Source organism: Corylus avellana, chromosome ca1 (assembly GCF_901000735.1).
Source record: "Corylus avellana chromosome ca1, CavTom2PMs-1.0".
In the NCBI taxonomy this organism is placed as follows: domain Eukaryota; kingdom Viridiplantae; phylum Streptophyta; class Magnoliopsida; order Fagales; family Betulaceae; genus Corylus; species Corylus avellana.
Genome location: NC_081541.1, coordinates 46028323 through 46045753, shown reverse-complemented (window position 1 = coordinate 46045753; position 17431 = coordinate 46028323). Strand labels below are relative to the sequence as shown.

General features: G+C 39.0%; 2 protein-coding genes across 3 annotated transcripts; one reads left to right on the top strand and one right to left on the bottom strand.

Moving 5' to 3' along the window:
* The first annotated feature begins 832 nt into the window (after nucleotides 1-832).
* On the top strand, nucleotides 833-6376 carry LOC132177889 (protein OBERON 4). The gene is made up of 2 exons (XM_059590368.1): nucleotides 833-4452; nucleotides 5483-6376. The coding sequence occupies exons 1-2, from the start codon at nucleotides 1188-1190 to the stop codon at nucleotides 6040-6042; spliced, it is 3825 nt and encodes a 1274-aa protein (XP_059446351.1). The 5' UTR covers nucleotides 833-1187; the 3' UTR covers nucleotides 6043-6376.
* Nucleotides 6377-8049: 1673 nt separating this feature from the next.
* LOC132191474 (DNA topoisomerase 2) lies at nucleotides 8050-15668 on the bottom strand. Of its 2 annotated transcripts, none has more exons than XM_059606504.1 (19): nucleotides 15011-15668; nucleotides 13740-14032; nucleotides 13581-13647; nucleotides 13197-13467; nucleotides 12859-13058; nucleotides 12554-12763; nucleotides 12313-12426; nucleotides 12110-12220; nucleotides 11855-12019; nucleotides 11420-11761; nucleotides 11169-11302; nucleotides 10712-11066; nucleotides 10433-10619; nucleotides 10293-10342; nucleotides 9792-10214; nucleotides 9525-9714; nucleotides 9370-9431; nucleotides 9171-9288; nucleotides 8050-8867 (listed from the first exon to the last, which is right to left on the bottom strand). In XM_059606504.1, exons 1-19 carry the CDS (start codon nucleotides 15584-15586, stop codon nucleotides 8263-8265), a joined length of 4473 nt encoding a protein of 1490 aa, XP_059462487.1. In that variant the 5' UTR covers nucleotides 15587-15668; the 3' UTR covers nucleotides 8050-8262. The 2 variants fall into 2 exon arrangements, with proteins under 2 accessions (XP_059462487.1, XP_059462496.1); XM_059606513.1 differs by having other exon boundaries at nucleotides 9171-9285.
* Between the last annotated feature and the right edge of the window lie 1763 nt (nucleotides 15669-17431).

Genomic DNA, 17431 nt, shown 5'->3' with positions numbered 1-17431 from the left:
AGGAAAAAAAAAATATTGGACTTTAAGAGACAAATTTATCCTCAAAATTTGGTAGGAAAAAAAATGATTTATTATAATATATATTAAACTAATGCGTGTTTAAATTGCATTTAATTCTTACATATATTTTTTGTTTAATAGACAAAACTTGAGATAAACTCAAGATAAAAGAACAACTGCTCAGTTATAAATATCTAAACAATTTTAGAAGTTGGAATACTCTTTTTAGGGGGAACTATTGGGGAATGCTAGATAGATATTATTTTTCAAAAAAGAAAAAAAGAAAGTGTCTTTTATCTCTCTTACTTGATATTTAAAAAATAATATTTATCTAAGACTAGAAGGACACGAGAAGTACACTAGGAAAGCGAGTGCCTAGTATTTCTTGGAAACTATTTCATGTAAAATAAAGTGAATTAATTTAACGTTAAAAATTTTATTTATTGCACTTAATAAAGTGTATGGTTACACGTCATTTAAAATTTTAATTTACTTGATAATATATATATAATTAGATGTGTATTTTAAACTATAAGTCTTTCTTATCTCTCTTTACTTAATGAAAAAAAAAAAAAGAAAAAAAAAAGAAAAAAAGAAAAGAAAAGGAAAGATGGCATTTTTTAAAACTCACTACTCACCTTCGTCTATTCTGAAATGTCAAAGATAAAGACAGATGGAACCACGTGAGTGCTCCACCAAACACACTTCCACTAGCCTCCACTGCACTCTACCCAAACTCCTTCCCCAACTACCCTACGCCGCTGGGCGCATTACGCACCCCACCCCATCACTTTTTTTTTTTTTTTTTTCCTCTTCCTTTCCCACACACAAACGTTGCGTACACAACTCTCTCTCTTTCTCTTTTCCTTTCCTCAGTAGTTAAAACTGCGTTGACTGTGAGCTATCAACACCTTTTTCCAATTATGCCCTCCATCAACTCGAACATTCTCACCGACGTCCCGCCGCGAACCATCTCCGGCTCATCTCCGGGACGCCCTACCCCGTAAATTTATCCTAATATCGGGGGCAAAAAGGAACCAAAAGGTAAAAGGCTCATAACAAGCTCAATCAACCTCTTACCAGCAAAAGAAAAACCCTAGCTTTCGTTTTGGGGGGTGGCAGAGTCGGTAAATTCGTGCATGAATTTTGGGCGAAAGAGAAGGCGTACGATTTCGTAGCTTCGGAGAATGAAGAGGTTGAGGCCTAGCGACGATCTCGATTCGACGTCATATGGAGATAAATGCAAAGATCCGAACCCGAATTTGAACTCGGGTTCGAATACGAACCGGTCGTCGTCGCACAGGGGTTTCTACTACAAGTCGCCCGAGAATGTGCGGATCAAGGGTTTGTTGTCTTCGTCGGCGTCGGTACGGTATGACCGGGACCGATCGGCGGCCGACGAGGATCGGGAGGGGTCGAGGATGGTGAGGAAGCGGCCGGAGCACGAGTTCGACGGGGATCGACGGAAGGGAGGCTTCGATCGGTACGGCGGAGGGTACGATCGTAATTTGATGCACCGGTCGGAGAGCTTCTGCGGGGGGTTGTCTTCGTCGTCGGCTGGCAGGAGGGAGTTCCCGAAGGGGTTCCGGTCGGAGCGGTCCTCTTCGGCGGCGATGGATCGGTCCCGGCGGGAGGGGAGCGTGTCTTCGTGGCGGCGATTCGGGGGCAACAACAACAGTGGAAATAAGGACTCGGAGGTTAAGTCGCCGACGGCGAGAATCGGATTGAGGGACGTGAAGTCGCCGTCTTGGTCTAGGGATTCAGCGACGAGCGAATCGACGAGAATGGTTAGGTCTTCGAATTCGGGATCGTCGCCGATAAGAGGCGCAAGAGTATTTTCGAGTTCAAGGACAACGAGAGAGGAGTCCAAGTCGAAGTCGAAGTCGCCGAGTTGGTCGAGGGAATCAGGGGCGAGCGAGCAGCAATCGAGGAGTGTGGAGGTGGAGGCGGAGGCAGAGGTTGTGAAGAAGGTTGCTATTGAGCAGGAGGAGGAGGAGGTGCAGAATGAGAGTAAGAGTAGTAGTGAAATGGAGGAAGGAGAGCTTGAGCCTGAGCCTGAGCCAGAACCAGAATCAAAACCCGAACCTGAAACGGAATCGGAAGCAATTAGAGGGGAATCCGGTCACGAAGTTGAAGCCGAAGCTGAATCCGAGACGAAGGAGGTGAAAGATCATGTCGGGTTGGAGATTGATAGTGAGAAGGAGGTTGAAGTTGGGGGTGTGGAGGTAGGGGGTGATGAAGATAAAGAGAAAGATAGAAAGATAGAGATAGAGACAGAGAGGGAGGTGACCAAGAAGGAGAGTGTTTGTGAGGAGAGGAAAGAAAAGGGGGTTGATGAAGAAGTGCAAGAGAGTAATAGTGATAGTGGTAGTGGTAGTGACAGTGATAGCGAGAACGATTTGATTGATGAGTCGCATGGTGGAAGCGGAAGCGGAAGCGGAAGTGGTGATGAGATTGGAATGGCAGCGAATGATGAAGGTGGTGTTGGTGATAAGGAAGAAGAGGGTGTGAAGGAAGATGGGGAGTGTGAGGAGGAGGAGGAAGTGAAGAAGACTGTGGTTGTTGATGACAAGCCTTTGGGTTTTGAAGAGGAGTGTAAGCAGCAAGGTAAGGAGGGTTTAATAGATCTTGAGGCCAAGGCAGAGTGTGTGGAAGTAGCGGAGTTGAATGAGGAGGAAAATGGAGGAGGGGATGAAGTGAATGTGGGGATTGAAACAGAGGGTTTGAGGACTCAGGATTTCAAGGACAAAGGCAAAAGTGTGTCTATTGAACCTACCCATTCTGCTGAAGATGGTGGCGTGTGGATTGGAAGGGATGCGAGGGATGATGATGATGATGATGATATGGAAGGACCGAGTACTCGGGGTTTTGAGCTGTTCTCGACCTCGCCTGTTAGACGACAGGAGAAAGATGATCGATCGGGTGTTAATAAGAAGGATGAAAAGCTGATGCTAGAGCCGCTTGATCTTTCTCTGAGCTTACCAAATGTTTTGTTACCGATTGGTGCTGCTCCTGATACGAACCAAGCTGCTCCTGGTTCACCTAGTCAAGCAAGGAGTGTTCAGTCCTTGAGCAATACTTTTTGTACTAATTCGGATGGATTAACTGCATCGATGTCTTTTTCAGGTTCTCAGTCGTTTTTCCACAACCCAAGCTGTTCTATGACGCAGAATTCACTGGACAACTTCGAACAATCGGTTGGCAGCCGCCCAATATTTCAGGGAATCGATTGGCAGGGACTGTCCCAGAATGAGTCTAAGCAGAAAGAAGTTCCCTTGTATCATAGAATCTTGATGAATGGAAATGGCACTCATAGTCAGTCCCAAGTATTACAGGGCAGTTCGAATGGTCAAGCTGTGCAAGGACAACATCACAGGGTTTTAGAAGGAAGCTCTAAAATGGGCAATGGGTTAGAAAGGCAGTTGAGCTTTCATAGGCAGTTGTCTGGAGGACAGGCAAGGCACCACGACGATGTTAGATCACCTTCGCAGAGTGTAGGGTCTCATGATATTGGATCAAATTATAGCTTCGACAAGAAACGAGGATTGAGAGAGAAGAGTAGTGGTAGTTTATATAGGACTAGTAGCCAGAAGGAGCTTGAACAGCTTCCGATAGGTGGAGTTGAATTTGTTGAGACGGTCATTGCCCGGATAGTTGCTGAACCAGTACATGTAATGGCTAGGAGATTGCATGAGATGCCTGGACAATCCATAGCGTGTCTAAAAGAGAGCATTCACCAGATCATGCTGAATGTTGACAAGCGACCACAACTACTCGCATTTCAGAAAGCATTGCAGAACAAGTCTGACATAACCATGGAGATGCTACTGAAATCCCATCGGGCTCAGTTGGAAATCTTGGTCGCTTTGAAAACTGGGCTGCCGGATTATCTCCAGCAAGACAACAGTGTTTCACCTACTCATTTGACTGAGGTTTTTCTGAACTTGAAATGCAGAAATCTTACTTGTAAGCAGTCTTTGCCTGTGGATGAATGTGATTGCAAGGTTTGTGGACAGAAGAATGGTTTTTGCAGTGCTTGTATGTGTCTTGTGTGCTCGAAGTTTGACATGGCGTCAAATACATGTAGTTGGGTTGGTTGTGATGTTTGTCTTCATTGGTGCCATGCGGATTGTGCTTTGCGGGAATCTTATATTAGAAACGGAAGGAGTGCTACTAGCGCTTATGGGGCGACCGAGATGCAGTTCCATTGTGTTGCCTGCGATCATCCTTCTGAGATGTTTGGCTTTGTGAAGGAGGTTTTTCAAAGTTTTGCAAAGGATTGGACAGCTGAAACTCTTTCTAGAGAGCTTGAATATGTGAAGAGAATTTTTCGTGACAGCAAGGACATGAGGGGGAGACGACTTCATGAAATTGCTGATCAGATGCTGGCAAGATTGGCAAATAAGTCTGACCTTCATGAGGTTTACAGTTATATCATGGCTTTCCTTAATGGTAAGTTATTTTTATTTGATATCAAGGAATTGCATTGTTTTCCTCCCTGGATAATTATGAGATCAATTTTACTTCTCAACTTGTCATGCACATAGCTACTTTAGATATTTGTACCTGTTTCTTATATTAACTTGTACCGTATGACATAATCTGAGATAGCTTTTTTCTTGTTGTCTCTGGGCTGAAGCCTTGCTTCTTATCTATGATTATGTCCCTTAGGAAATGGTTTGAGTCTTTGAGATAACATTGGCCATTCACAGGATTGTAGCAAAAGGAAGCTAATGGGTTTTAAGAAAAATCAATATTTTTGGCACTGAATAGTTTTTCCAAGTGAAATTGAATGTGCGGCAAATTACTTTTCTTGGAGAAAAATAATGCCCAGTATGTTTGCCTTATTCATCAATCTGTTTCCACGTTCTTTGTGATATATTGTATGATGCATGACAACTTCAGGTATGGGTGAATTTTATTACCAATGTTTTATCGTGAATTTCTGTGATTATGTTTGTGTTATATGTGACTACGTAGTGATGTTCTAAAGTAGCGTTCAGCAAGTTCTGAATTCAATTTATTCCAAAACCCTTTCATTTTAAGTATAAATCATATCCATCTTTGGTTTGATTGATATTCCATTTGAACTAAACCATTTAAGAATTGATTATTTTATATGAGCCACAATATATTGCTGAGCAACCAAAACCAAGTTGAAGAATTACAAGACTGTCATTTTGATCTGCTTTCTGTAGTTTTTGCATTGAATACCTTTTTTGCTCCCTGACGTTGAGTGTGGTTCTTAGCGTTTGACTTCTGTGATGTAAGTGGTGTTAGAAACTGGTGAACCATTCAATATGATAACTTGGAACTGCAATATTTGCTTCATTGCCAAATCCAAACTGCATTCTTTCTGCTCTGGTGATATTTGCATTGGGTGTGGAATTGGGCAATGGGGAAATATCCAACATTGTTGGTTCTGTTGAAATAGAAAGCTGAACCAGAAGGTTATTATTTACATCATTTGCTTCCAATGCAGATGGCAGCTCTTCCAAGTTAGGCAAGACACCAATCTCATCTGGGAAGGAACAAGGTAAAGAAAGCAATGGGATGGCGGGGCCAAGCCAGGAACCGACGTGGCTAAAATCTGTTTATTCGGAGAAGGGGCCTCAGTTGGAAAGGGCAGCTAGTATGCTCCCTAGCTTCAGTTATGACCGGAACGATAAGCGTACTTTGGAATCCGAGTTGCAGACAAGTGTTCAAAAAGAACCTCTCTTTGATGAATTGGAGAGTATTGTGAAAATCAAACATGCAGAGGCTAAAATGTTTCAAGCACGTGCCGAAAATGCAAGAAGAGAAGCTGAGGGCCTGAAACGCATTGCAATTGCAAAAAGTGAAAAAATTGAAGAGGAGTATATGAGTCGAATTGCAAAGTTGCGGTTGGCTGAGACGGAAGAAATGCGCAAACAAAAATCAGAAGAACTCCAGGCCCTAGAGAGAGCACATAGAGAATACTTCAATATGAAGATGAGGATGGAAGCAGATATTAAAGATCTGTTGCTGAAAATGGAAGCTACAAAACGAAACCTTTCCATGTGATTAGCTGCTGGTCAAGAGGTTTTCTTGTAGAATTGTCTTCTTCTCAGGTAATTGTTCCCTATGTGCCGAAATTTCTATGTTGTATTTTAACATATCATGGTTCCGATCGGCTTTTAGTTCATGATAAGTAGGTGTATTTTCTGTTGTAGGGTTTGTTATTTCATTTTATTTTTCTGTTTGAGCCGCTAACCAGAATTTGTACAGAGACTGCAACATCTCTTTATATGATAAAGAGGGTTTCATTTAGGGTAGCAATATGAAAGAGATAATCATAGATCAAGCTTTTATTTCCTGTAAGAAATTTACTGCAATTGTTATGATCCGTAATTTGGCTGGTTGATTGCATTCAGGATTGGCAATGGAAAGGTGATTTTAGGATTGGCAATGAAAGTGCCCTAACTATGAATTAGGATTTGAATGAACATGACAATATCCAGTTTATTATATTTAAGAGGTATTTTTTATTTTTCAAAAAATAAAAGGATAAAAATACTTATCTTATATAATTAATTGGATTCGATTCCTGCAACTATGACGTTTCTCATGTATTTTTATTTTTTATTTTTTTAACCAATTACGTTTCTCATGTAGCAAAATTTCTTGTTGAATAAGTTCTAATCCGTGCAAAAAAAAAAAAAAAAAAAAATCAATAAAGGAAGCAAATGCTAAGAGAGAGAGAGAGAGAGAGAGACTCAACCTTCATATCCAAAGGGAAATTCCATTTTCTTTTTAACTGTTTTGTTATTTTTCAGATTCTGTACTCTTGCCCAGAGGTGACAATTTGGAGTAATTTTATGAGGTTTACTTGTATTTTATTTATGTCTTATTAAGAATGATGTGGCTATTAAAATCACCATTGGACTTGTGATTAATCATTATTGAGTTTTGATTCAAGAGTGATTTTAATAGTTACATCATTCTTAGTAGGATACAAGTAGACCATTTAGAATTACTCAATAATTTGTGCTCAAGTTGGGTTTGAATTGTGTCAAAAGTATGTGTATCGTTCGAGTTGTGTCAAAGTATGAGTATAATACTATATAAGTTAATTTTTACGCTACTTATTTAATTACATGCGTCTGATTCATCAAATCAATCTTACACGTTAATTTTGTGTCAAGTTCACAAGTCGTGTTAAGGTATGAATATAAAACTATATAGATCAATTAAAACTAAACATATTTAGTTAAATGGGTCAAACCCTTCAAGTATAACCTGCTAATTTTGTATTGAGTTCGTAATGGCCAACCCTATTCATGAAAATGGGTTAAGATTGAGGGGCCTTTCAAGGTCCATGCCCCTTTTGCTTTAATTACCGCTTTTTGCTCCCCTTTCTCAGCTTTTGCCCAAGATACAAGGGATCGAGCATTTTTTGGCCAATTTCCTTTTATTGGTTCATATTTTCTGCATTGTATTTCTATTTTAGATCTTTTGTTGGAGAGCCCCTCCCCTCCGGTTTTTTTTATTCCATGTAATTATTTTCCTATTTGCTTAAAACAAAAATATAGAAAACAAAAATATAGAGATTTCTCAATCATAGAAGATTAATATATATATATATATATATATATATATATATATATATATATAACAATAGAAGAGTAATTTTAAACACTAGGGTAATGTGGCAGTGGCATTGCCCATCAAATCTAAGAGAGGGACATTATCACACCAACCTAATGAGGCTGGAGTTGAGCATATAGCATTACTATAAAAAATAAAAAATAAAATAAAATAAAATAAAAAGAATGCCTTGTAGTCTGGTTGCATAGTGCATACATATTCGGCCTAACTATTTATAGAGTAATGTTAAAAATCTCTCATGTCACTCCAAATATAATGTGACTCTTAAAATTATTGTTGGACTTGTGAATTTTAATTAAATTGTAATTTTAAAATTCACCTCATTTTTAAAATGACAAAAGAACTTCTAAAATTATTCGTATTACAAAACAATGTAGTAGATTAGTTATTATTATTATTTTTTTTGTTACCGGTGAAATATACTTGCACGGTTAAACTGCATAATTCAATTGCAAGGGGGAAAAATATCCTTCCAACCCAACGAGTCACAACATACAGTGACAGTTGCTAGGAAACACAATCTAGCAGAAAATCAAAGCACCAACTACAAGAGAAACAGAGTACAAATGTATTCAGGGGAATGAGATTGAATTCCCGTTTCAAGTTTTCAGTCAGCTCCTCAACAGAACAACTAATCTAGTCCTCTTCCTTTTCATCAAAGTCGGTATCAACAGGGGAATTTTCACTTTCAGAGTCACTCAGCACATATCTTGTTTGCTTGCGGTTCACCCTCTGAGGTCTTGCTCTTGCAGGCGCAACTTCTACCGATTCTTCAGTACTGGCAGAAGTAGAAGGTTCACTTCCAGTTGCCTCATTTTCCCCACCAACCTTGCCCAACACAGAACCACTTTTTTTGTTGAAGGGAGATTCCCTCATCTTTCTCACTTTCTTCTCCGGCGAAAACATCGAATTCGCAGCAGGCTTAAACATGTCAGTTACAAGCTTCTGGCCCAATGTCTTAGGCTGTTGTTTCTTGGGTGCCTCTCTCTTCTTTGCTGCTACAGGGGCCTTAGCTGCCTTGGCATTTGCAGCCGGTTTTCTGCCTCCCTTTTTTCCTGATTCTTGGGCAGCAACAACTTCAATATCAAAGTCTTCATCATCAGAATTATTCTTTTCATCATCATCATCATCATCATCACCAGAAACCTCTACAACAGTGACCAATGGCTTCTTCTGCGCAGCAGTCCTTTTGCTGGGTTCTTTCTTCCTGGCTGGTACTTTGGGCACTTCAGTCTCCATAGCTGCAGGCATAAAAACAGAATGAGCTAACTCATAAATACTTGCAGGAAAAACATTCCCAGTGTTCACTTTTAAACATCGTGAATCAAGCAACTAATTGTTTCTGCTGCATCTCAAGTAAATTTTTAAGCTAATGCTGTTAAGTAGAAAACAGCTTATAAGTGTACATAATACTAGGACATCCTTGCAATTAAATTGATCAAGAAAACAGAAGCACATACTGTGATCAGTTGTTATTATATGCAGCAGTGATAAAATAGTGTAAAGATCATAATCATCAAATAAATATATGCCTATAACATTACCTGCTGATTGATCAGGAGATGAATCAAGGTTATAGGCAGCAAGTCGTTCTTTAAGCTCAAGCACTTCGTCATCCTCATCATCATCCTCATCATTCAAGACTAAAGTGGGCTTTTCCTGCTGATAAGGAAAAGTAATAACAGCATAAGTTATAGAGACATCCTTTACATGGGCTGAATGCATTATAGGAATAGAACAGACCTTAGCAGGAGCTTTTTTAGAGGGCCCTCTGCCTCTGGGTTTCACCACCTTAGGAGCTTTCTCTAACAAAGCAAGCATATGTAAACAAAAAATCTAAAGAAAAACCAACACATATTCTGAAAAAATAAAGAATAAAAATATTGTTTCAGGTGTACCAATTTCCATTGCAGATGTAGATGATCTTGAGATGGTTTCTGCAACTGATTCTGCATTATTTGCCTTCTTATTGTCCTTGCGTGGGTTCTTGGGTGCTGCTTTTCTAGACTTCATAGCTGCTTTACCTTTTGCTTTGTTTCTCATTTCCTTTCTCAGCTCCTCTGATTGAGCATCATTTTCTTCTAGCTCCTGAATCACACAAAACAAATCAGTTAAGAAACAAATTAAATAAGCATCATGCGAAATCGTAAATTTTTTGTTCATACATCAAGCTGCCTCTCCAGAGCATCCAGATCTTTCATCCAAAAAGACCGTGGAGTTTCCTTCCTTAAATCCTCAACCTCCTCTTTGAGTTTGTCCCTGTCAGCACATAGCTTCTGAACTCTCTCAACGGTCAAGTTTCCAATCGCCATGTCCAGTAGATACTGGTAATCACTGATAGGTATTATGCTAACCGCATCAGAGTTCTCTTCTGCTTCTCCAGTGTCATCAATTGCCCCAGCAACCTCTGGTTCAACAGATTTAGTTTTCTTTGGCAAAGGAGTAAAACCTTTTATTTTCAGCTCATTAAACAGATCAGCTCTCTTCCTGTTGCTCACAATGATCTCTCCATTTACAACTGCAAGGATAAACCTAGCCTGGTTTTCCAACTTCAACAATTCCATTTCATGTTTGTCCAATAAAAATTTCTGCATGCATTTATAAAATTGTAGTTAATAGTTGCACTAAGAAGCTGCTGAAATATTGATGATCATAAGTGAACTCACCTTTCTTTTCTCATAATATTCAAGTCTTAGGGGAAAAAAATCTTCAAGAACTGAGAGAAAAAATCATAAACAGAAAGTATGTTATCATTGGAATATACTGAAGAATAAATATAAAGCACTCCATAACCTCTAACACATACTTTGTTCTGGGGTGTCATACTTCTTTATCACGCCTTCTGGGTCAAACAGGTGCATGTTACTTGTGCTAATTGAGGTGGTTAGTTTAAATTTCTTCAGCAAACCCTCTTGCTTGGCCCTGACCAAGTTCTCTTGGGTCAAGAAGATGTCAAAGTCTACTGTTACATCGTCACAATACATGCCAAAATCCTGCAGCCAGCATAATTTTCATGAGAAACTGGATACAGACCAAGACACCTTTTGATGGATGTCATAATTCTCAAGTACGTAGTGAAATTTACCTCAATTAGAGGATCCTTGCATTCTTTATTACTTGAAGAAATAGATTCCAGAAATTCCTTGTAATCCTGGGTCCACCTACGAAGTGGCAGCTCCGTTATCTTGAGTGTCGTCTCGTTCACTTCCTCTATAATTCCACTAACAGTATAGCTGTTCCCAGTTTCCTTTGCAGCTTTCTCAATAGTTCCTTTAAACCATCTATACCATGGATCCATAGGCTCCATGGTATCACCCTCCAACAAGCGCCTAAGATTTGCGATGATGTCTCTTGGGTTATAATTGGGAATGTAAGAGCTCCAACCAGTTCCAATTCCTTCACTACCATTGACAAGAACCATTGGGATAATTGGCATATACCTAAAATAGACAAAAAAGGAATTGTAAGCTTTATTAATGTGAAGTTCCTCCACAGCAAAAATGCAACAATCCACACAACAAATATAGAGAAGGAAAAAGTACCAAGTTGGTTCAATTGATTGCCCATCTTCATTCAAGTAATTAAGAAGGTCGTCATCATCCTTATGGAACAGAAACCGTGTGATAGGAGAAAGCTGAGTAAATATGTACCTAGCACTCGCATGGTCTTTGCCTCCCTGAAATCAAACAGAATATACGAAAAATCAAAATGTGAAAATAAGCACAGAATTAATAAAGAAAGACGGAGCTTCATTCCTATTTAAAAAGTGACGCGTGGGTTTTGTTCATCTCACATAATTACGAGTTCCAAACTGGCCACTTGGTAGAAGAAGGTTAATGTTGTTGCTGCCCACAAAGTCTTGTGCCAATCCAACGATGGTACTTTGAAGACTCTGCTCACCGTGATGATAGGCTGAATGTTCAGATACATAACCAGAAAACTGTGCAACTTTTGCTTCCTTGATAAAATTCTTCTTAAAGGAGGAGAAAATAATCTTCCTTTGACCCGGCTTCAGGCCATCAACCATGGAAGGAATAGACCTTTGGAGATCTGCCATGGAAAACAATATAAGCTCCTTGTTGACAAAGTCACTGTATTTTATGAGCTTCGCCTCCTGATCAAGGTGAGTGCCGGGCTGCACATTAAGAAGATGATGTTGTATTAGAACCACATTGTCTTAATTAGGTTCTCTAAAAATCACAACAATGAAAGATGGCAAAACTTTGACCTCAAACCGCCTGAGCCAATTCTTCCTCTCTTCTATCTTCTTCTTACTGAATGCCAGCTCAATGGCCTCCCCATCTTGGTCATCTTCCCAAATAAAATCTTTCCTGTGCATCTCAAGATTTGAGAAGTACTCCCTCCCTTCCTTTGATGTGCTTGTTCCCAACCCCTACAAAACAGAAACAAATCAGTACATGAGAGAAGAATAACAAGGTGCTCTAATTGGTTCTCATTACTTGTACAAATTAAAAAGACAAACCTTATAGTACTTGATAGACCAGCCACTTGCTTTCCCCCTCAAACTTTCCTTCCACGACTCGTACTCAGGCATGGTATAAAACGATAATTGTGTCCCATTTTTGTGGGTTGCCTGCCAAGATGATAATAGACAATTTTTCCTCAACAAAAGATTCCACTTAGTATTAAAGGTTTGCTATCAAACTACTTAACTGAAATACCAACCTTCACAATGGGAGTTATAAACTCAATTAAGAAAGAAGGAACTTTTAACAGTGATGGCCAGTAAGAATGAATGAAGTTGATCAACAACCCTTTGATGTGGGAACCATCATGATCCTGTACAAGCGTAGAAGTTAAACAATTCGTATCTGGCTAATTGGCAAAGGTAAACCATGTGTCTGTTACCATTCTGGATAATTTTGTAAACTGAGAGAGAGAGAGAGAGCCGTTTAGGGCATCACACCTGATCAGTCATTATCATCAAATGACCATATCTCAAGGACTCGACATTGGCGTATTCTTTATTCTGCTGCAGTCCAAGAATCTGCTTGATGTACCCAATTTCTTTGTTCTCTTTGAGCTGTTTAATGGTGGCTTCCCGCACATTGAGCAATTTACCTCTCAATGGGAACACACCATAGTAATCTCGACCCACAGCAGCAAGACCAGCCAACTGTATGACTCAATAATGTCAAAAATCATAAAAATTAAACCAAAAATGAGCTGCATTGGTGTCAAAGTGAACTGCACCATAACACAACAACTTACAGCAAGAGCCTTGGCTGAATCTCCTTCGGTTAAAATCAAGGTACATTGTTTGGATTCCTTCCCCCCAGCTTTGTTAGCATCATCCAGCTTTTCAATTCCATGAATCTTCTCTGTCTTTGTTCCATCACTTTTCTTAAGATCTTTGCTCTGCTTGAAATTTGCCCACGACAGGAGACTATCCACAATTCCAGACTTTGTGACTATAAATAGTGTAAGGGCATAAGGATCACTCTCTAGCACTTCAATGATAATCTTCTATTATCGAGAATAATGAAAATTGAAGCAATATTCATCATTAAAAAGAAAAGAAAAAAGATGGTGGTTGAAGCATAACAAACCTTTCTTCAGAAACTCTTCTGAAAGCTCACACGTGGACCCGAAACTGCTATGACGAAGCGTCAGAGTTTCCTTAGTTTGGGAATCAAAAGCAGGATTGTCAATAAGAGCATTGACAAAAACCCACAAGTAGCTCTTCACATTATGGGCCTTGACATTGGCACTCTTGTTCTTCTTGTTTACAAAATTCATCACATAGTTTGTAATTTGACTAGTGACGTAATCAACATGGGTTCCACCCTTGATTGTTGCAATCGAATTCACAAAGCTGACCTGTTAAGGGAAATAAATAATAAAAAAAAAGAATCCTCGATATAAGAAGACTAATACAGTTGCAATCACAATGTACTCAGTACTCCCTGTGCTTCAAAAGATCTTGTAGATACCTGTTGAAACTGCCCATCACTAAGGCTCACACATATCTCCCACCTATCACTAACTTTCACATGATAGCTGAGGAAATCAAAGAATATAGTCAGCAAATTCATGCTAAGAAACAAAAATGAAAAGTAAACATAGAGAAACCAAAGTTTCATGGAAAGGACCTTGGAGGTTTCTCGGGTTTAGATTGAGCAGCGGAATCTAAGTAGAGATTAACATAATCAGTAAATGATTTTACAGGGACCCGATTTCCATTCAGTTCAACCTTCACAGACTTTCCAAGGCAACCGGCCAAGTCAATCACACGCTTCTTCATTAGTGCAACCACATCATCCTCAAGATGGGTCATGTTAAATTTTTCTAAGTCAGGCTTAAATGTCACCTTCGTCCAGTTCTCATTCTCCTTGCACTTGGTTATGACCGGCTCAGATTTCTTTCCCATGTTATTAGAGAATACCTTCAAGTTCAGCAAAACGAATTTACTGAGTTTTGCAGACAGATGAAATGATGTGGCTAGAACAAAATCTATAACAGGATGCTAATGCTGTCTTTCTATAATGAGATTAAGAAAACAAAAGTTCAATGTAAAATATCTTGCTTCCCAAAAGAAGAGAAATCATAAAAATTAGAGCCAGTAACCTAAACTGGGAGTTTGCATGCTCCATGATCACCTAGAAAACAAACAATGCAAACTACCAGATAACTATGAACCACATTAAAACAAGATACTTAAGCATCAATTATAGTTACGCAAAGAATCTCACCCACAAAACCTTCTATTTAAAAAAAAAATGCAATTTCAAAACGTGAAAATACAATATTTAAAAAATAACTAAGCATTTGGTAAAATCACGGTTCAGCCTTTAATTGTGCATTTTCAAAAAATTGCACCCAAACCATTTTTTTCCCGAATCAGACACTTTTTACAACGTTGTTTAAAATCCGTGTTTTACTTGCTAAAATGTGAGGTCAAACGCCCTCTAAAAAGTAGAAACACCTTAAAACCCCACAATCTATTAAAAACCTTAAATACAATCACTACAATAACCCCAAAGCCAATAACTGTGTTTAAACAAAAATCAATTATTACATTTATGTAGAAGTCCAAGACAAGGAATTGAACCAATTGACCAAAAATATTATCCAAGAATTGAAGCGCACATCACATAACCCTAAACACTATCAACTTCCAAAAATTGATCAAACAACAAAACCCAAGAATTAAACCAAAAGTATAATCAAATTATTTGAATCCTCTATATTTCCTACAATAATTTCCGATTAAATGATTCAAGTTTTTTCAATCAAACAAAAACCCAGGCAACCGCAGACCAAAACAACCATTTAAACCACACACCAACAAACCAATCTTACACAATCCAAAAACAACAAGACCCCTAAAAGCCCAACTAGTCCATTCACTCATATCCAGTACCTGCTTGTACTTCTTCTGGCGCTTTCCATCGGCGGTCTCGATGATGAACTCAGTCGAGAAGATGTTGGTGAGCTTGGCTCCATAGCCGTTGCGACCGCCGGTAGTCTTCTTCTGTGTGTCATCGTAATTACTGCTGGTGAGCAAGTGACCGAAGATCAATTCCGGCACGTACACCTTCTCCTCCTGGTGGATCTCGACAGGAACCCCATCTCCGTTGTTACATACGCTGATAGAGTTGGCATCGGCGTCGATGACGACCTTGAGGGAATCCATGGAGGGGTCGCGCTGCTTGTTGTCGGCGGCGTTGACGAGGATCTCGTCGAAGATCTTGTAGAGGCCGGGGACGAAGGTGACGGGGCGGTTGACCATGAGGTTGGAGACGGAGTCGAAGACCCAGAGGGTTTGGGTGTGCTTTTCAATGGAGCCGATGTAGGTGTCAGGGCGGAGGAGGATGTGCTCGAGCTGGGTCTTCTTCTGGTACATTTCTTCGATGGTTTTACCGGTGGTGGGGTTGGGAGGTGGGTCCATGTTGGCGGCGTCGCTGGGCTGGAGAGGGCGTCTCTTGTCGATCGCCATTGCAGGCGTTTCTTGTTGAGAGAGAGAGAGAGAGAGAGTTCTTGATTTGTTTGGGACACAGAGGAGGTGTCTCTGAGGAGGGTTCTAGAGAAAGAGAGGGATTTGAAAGGGGAGCTAACGGTCAGATGTGATTTGAATTTGAATCTGGAGTGCTGGGCGGGAGGATTTGAAAATGGTTCATTTTGGGGTTTTGGAGATCGGACGGTTGTGCGTATCACGATTGGTTTTGAAAAAAGGCTCCTTCCCAAAATAAAATTATTCGACTTTAAAAAAGTAAAAGGCTTAAGAAGGCCTTCTACGCCATAGGGTGCATCCATTATACGAGGCCCAACTAGCGAAGGGGTATGTCTAGTCCAATGCCTTGCTATTTGGGCTTGTTAGTGTCAATCTCAAAGCCATAAAAGAAATACTTAGACAAAGGCTGATTTTGTAATAAAAAAAAAAAAAAAATTCTTTAAAAGATTTATCACTTGTTTGCACTATTCTACTTTGCAAGAACTCCAAATTATTCTCTCGAAACTCATTCAATTAATCATAAATGATCCGTTTGCCTCGAAATAACCTTGCCCAATAGAAAAATTCTATTTTATTGGGCCTTTCAATACAATCAAATAAAAAGCCCCAAAAACGCCATATTCTAAGAGTCCTGTGCAAAATGATTAAACCCACAAGTTTCCCAAAGTGAGGGCCAATCTTCTAGCCTAACCAGACAACCTAGCCCATCAGTAACACCTTCATTATCTTTGTTACTTTTAAGCAATTACATTTGCATAGAATGCGGATTTAAATTAAACTCACATCAGAGGAAAACTCATCTTCAATGGTTTCAGTTCAGTTGATTTCAATGCAATCTTTTTTGTTGTAATATCCAAAATTTATTGTTGTTCTTAATAGACCGCTTCAAAAATCGTCATTCTTGAGCTCAATCCAATAAGCCATTGAATCAGACCATTTTTTTTTTTTGGGGGGGGGTACTATATTAACTGCAATTGATGTTGGGTTCCCTCCTTTGGTTCATATTAATGAAATTTTAACTTTAAAAACAAATTGGAAGTTGGAAACCAATATGGGCCCACATTATCTGTATTTGTGGGACCTTTTCTGATCTTCTGAAATTCATTGGGTCACTCGTCTGCCAAATCCAAACAACCCCAACAACAGAAGGGCCATCACCTGGGCCCTTGAGCACATGCAGTGTATCACTTTCACAAAGATGATAGATTTGATATGAAATTAATATATTCATGTGATATGCATCATCAGATTTCTTTTTTATTCAAATAAATTGCATCACTTGCATGAAACAATTCAAACATGTCATGTGCCATTTCCCTTTTTTCTGCGACCAATTGTGCCGCAAAAGCATATTTTTTTGTTTGTCTTTTGTTTTTGTTTATTTATTTATTTAATTTGGCTTTATACCAATCTTAATCAAAACTAAAATATGGAGCACAAATTCCATCATTAGATGCTAACAAAATATTAGTTAGGGTCATTAGAGGAACCATAAAATCTGATAATCTTTTAGCCTTATAACAATTAGTTAATAATTATCAATTATGGAATAGGCTTAATTATAGCTTTGAGTATATTACTCTTAGGCTGCTATAAAAAAAAAAAAATCAAATCAAATCAAATAAAAGAAGAAGTTGTCGTTTTTAGCGGCCCTTTTAATAGCCAGACCAATTATTTGGTAAATTCCTTGTTTACCAAATAATAGAAAAAATAATAATAATAAAAAAAAAAATTTGAAAGTAAATCTTATTACTCATTTAAAGAAACAATTATATGTAGTTTTACAACTTTGAAATGCTTCTTCTATATATATATATATATAAGCTTCAA

Excerpts from the sequence above, each read along its gene's own strand:
- LOC132177889 (XM_059590368.1), top strand. The coding sequence starts at position 1,188 with ATGAAGAGGTTGAGGCCTAGCGACGATCTCGATTCGACGTCATATGGA. Across the intron at positions 4,453-5,482 it reads TATCATGGCTTTCCTTAATG|ATGGCAGCTCTTCCAAGTTA; the intron begins GTAAGTTATTTT and ends CTTCCAATGCAG.
- LOC132191474 (XM_059606504.1), bottom strand. The coding sequence starts at position 15,586 with ATGGCGATCGACAAGAGACGCCCTCTCCAGCCCAGCGACGCCGCCAAC. Across the intron at positions 13,648-13,739 it reads AAACCCGAGAAACCTCCAAG|CTATCATGTGAAAGTTAGTG; the intron begins GTCCTTTCCATG and ends TGATTTCCTCAG. Across the intron at positions 9,715-9,791 it reads CTCTGGAGAGGCAGCTTGAT|GAGCTAGAAGAAAATGATGC; the intron begins GTATGAACAAAA and ends TGTGTGATTCAG.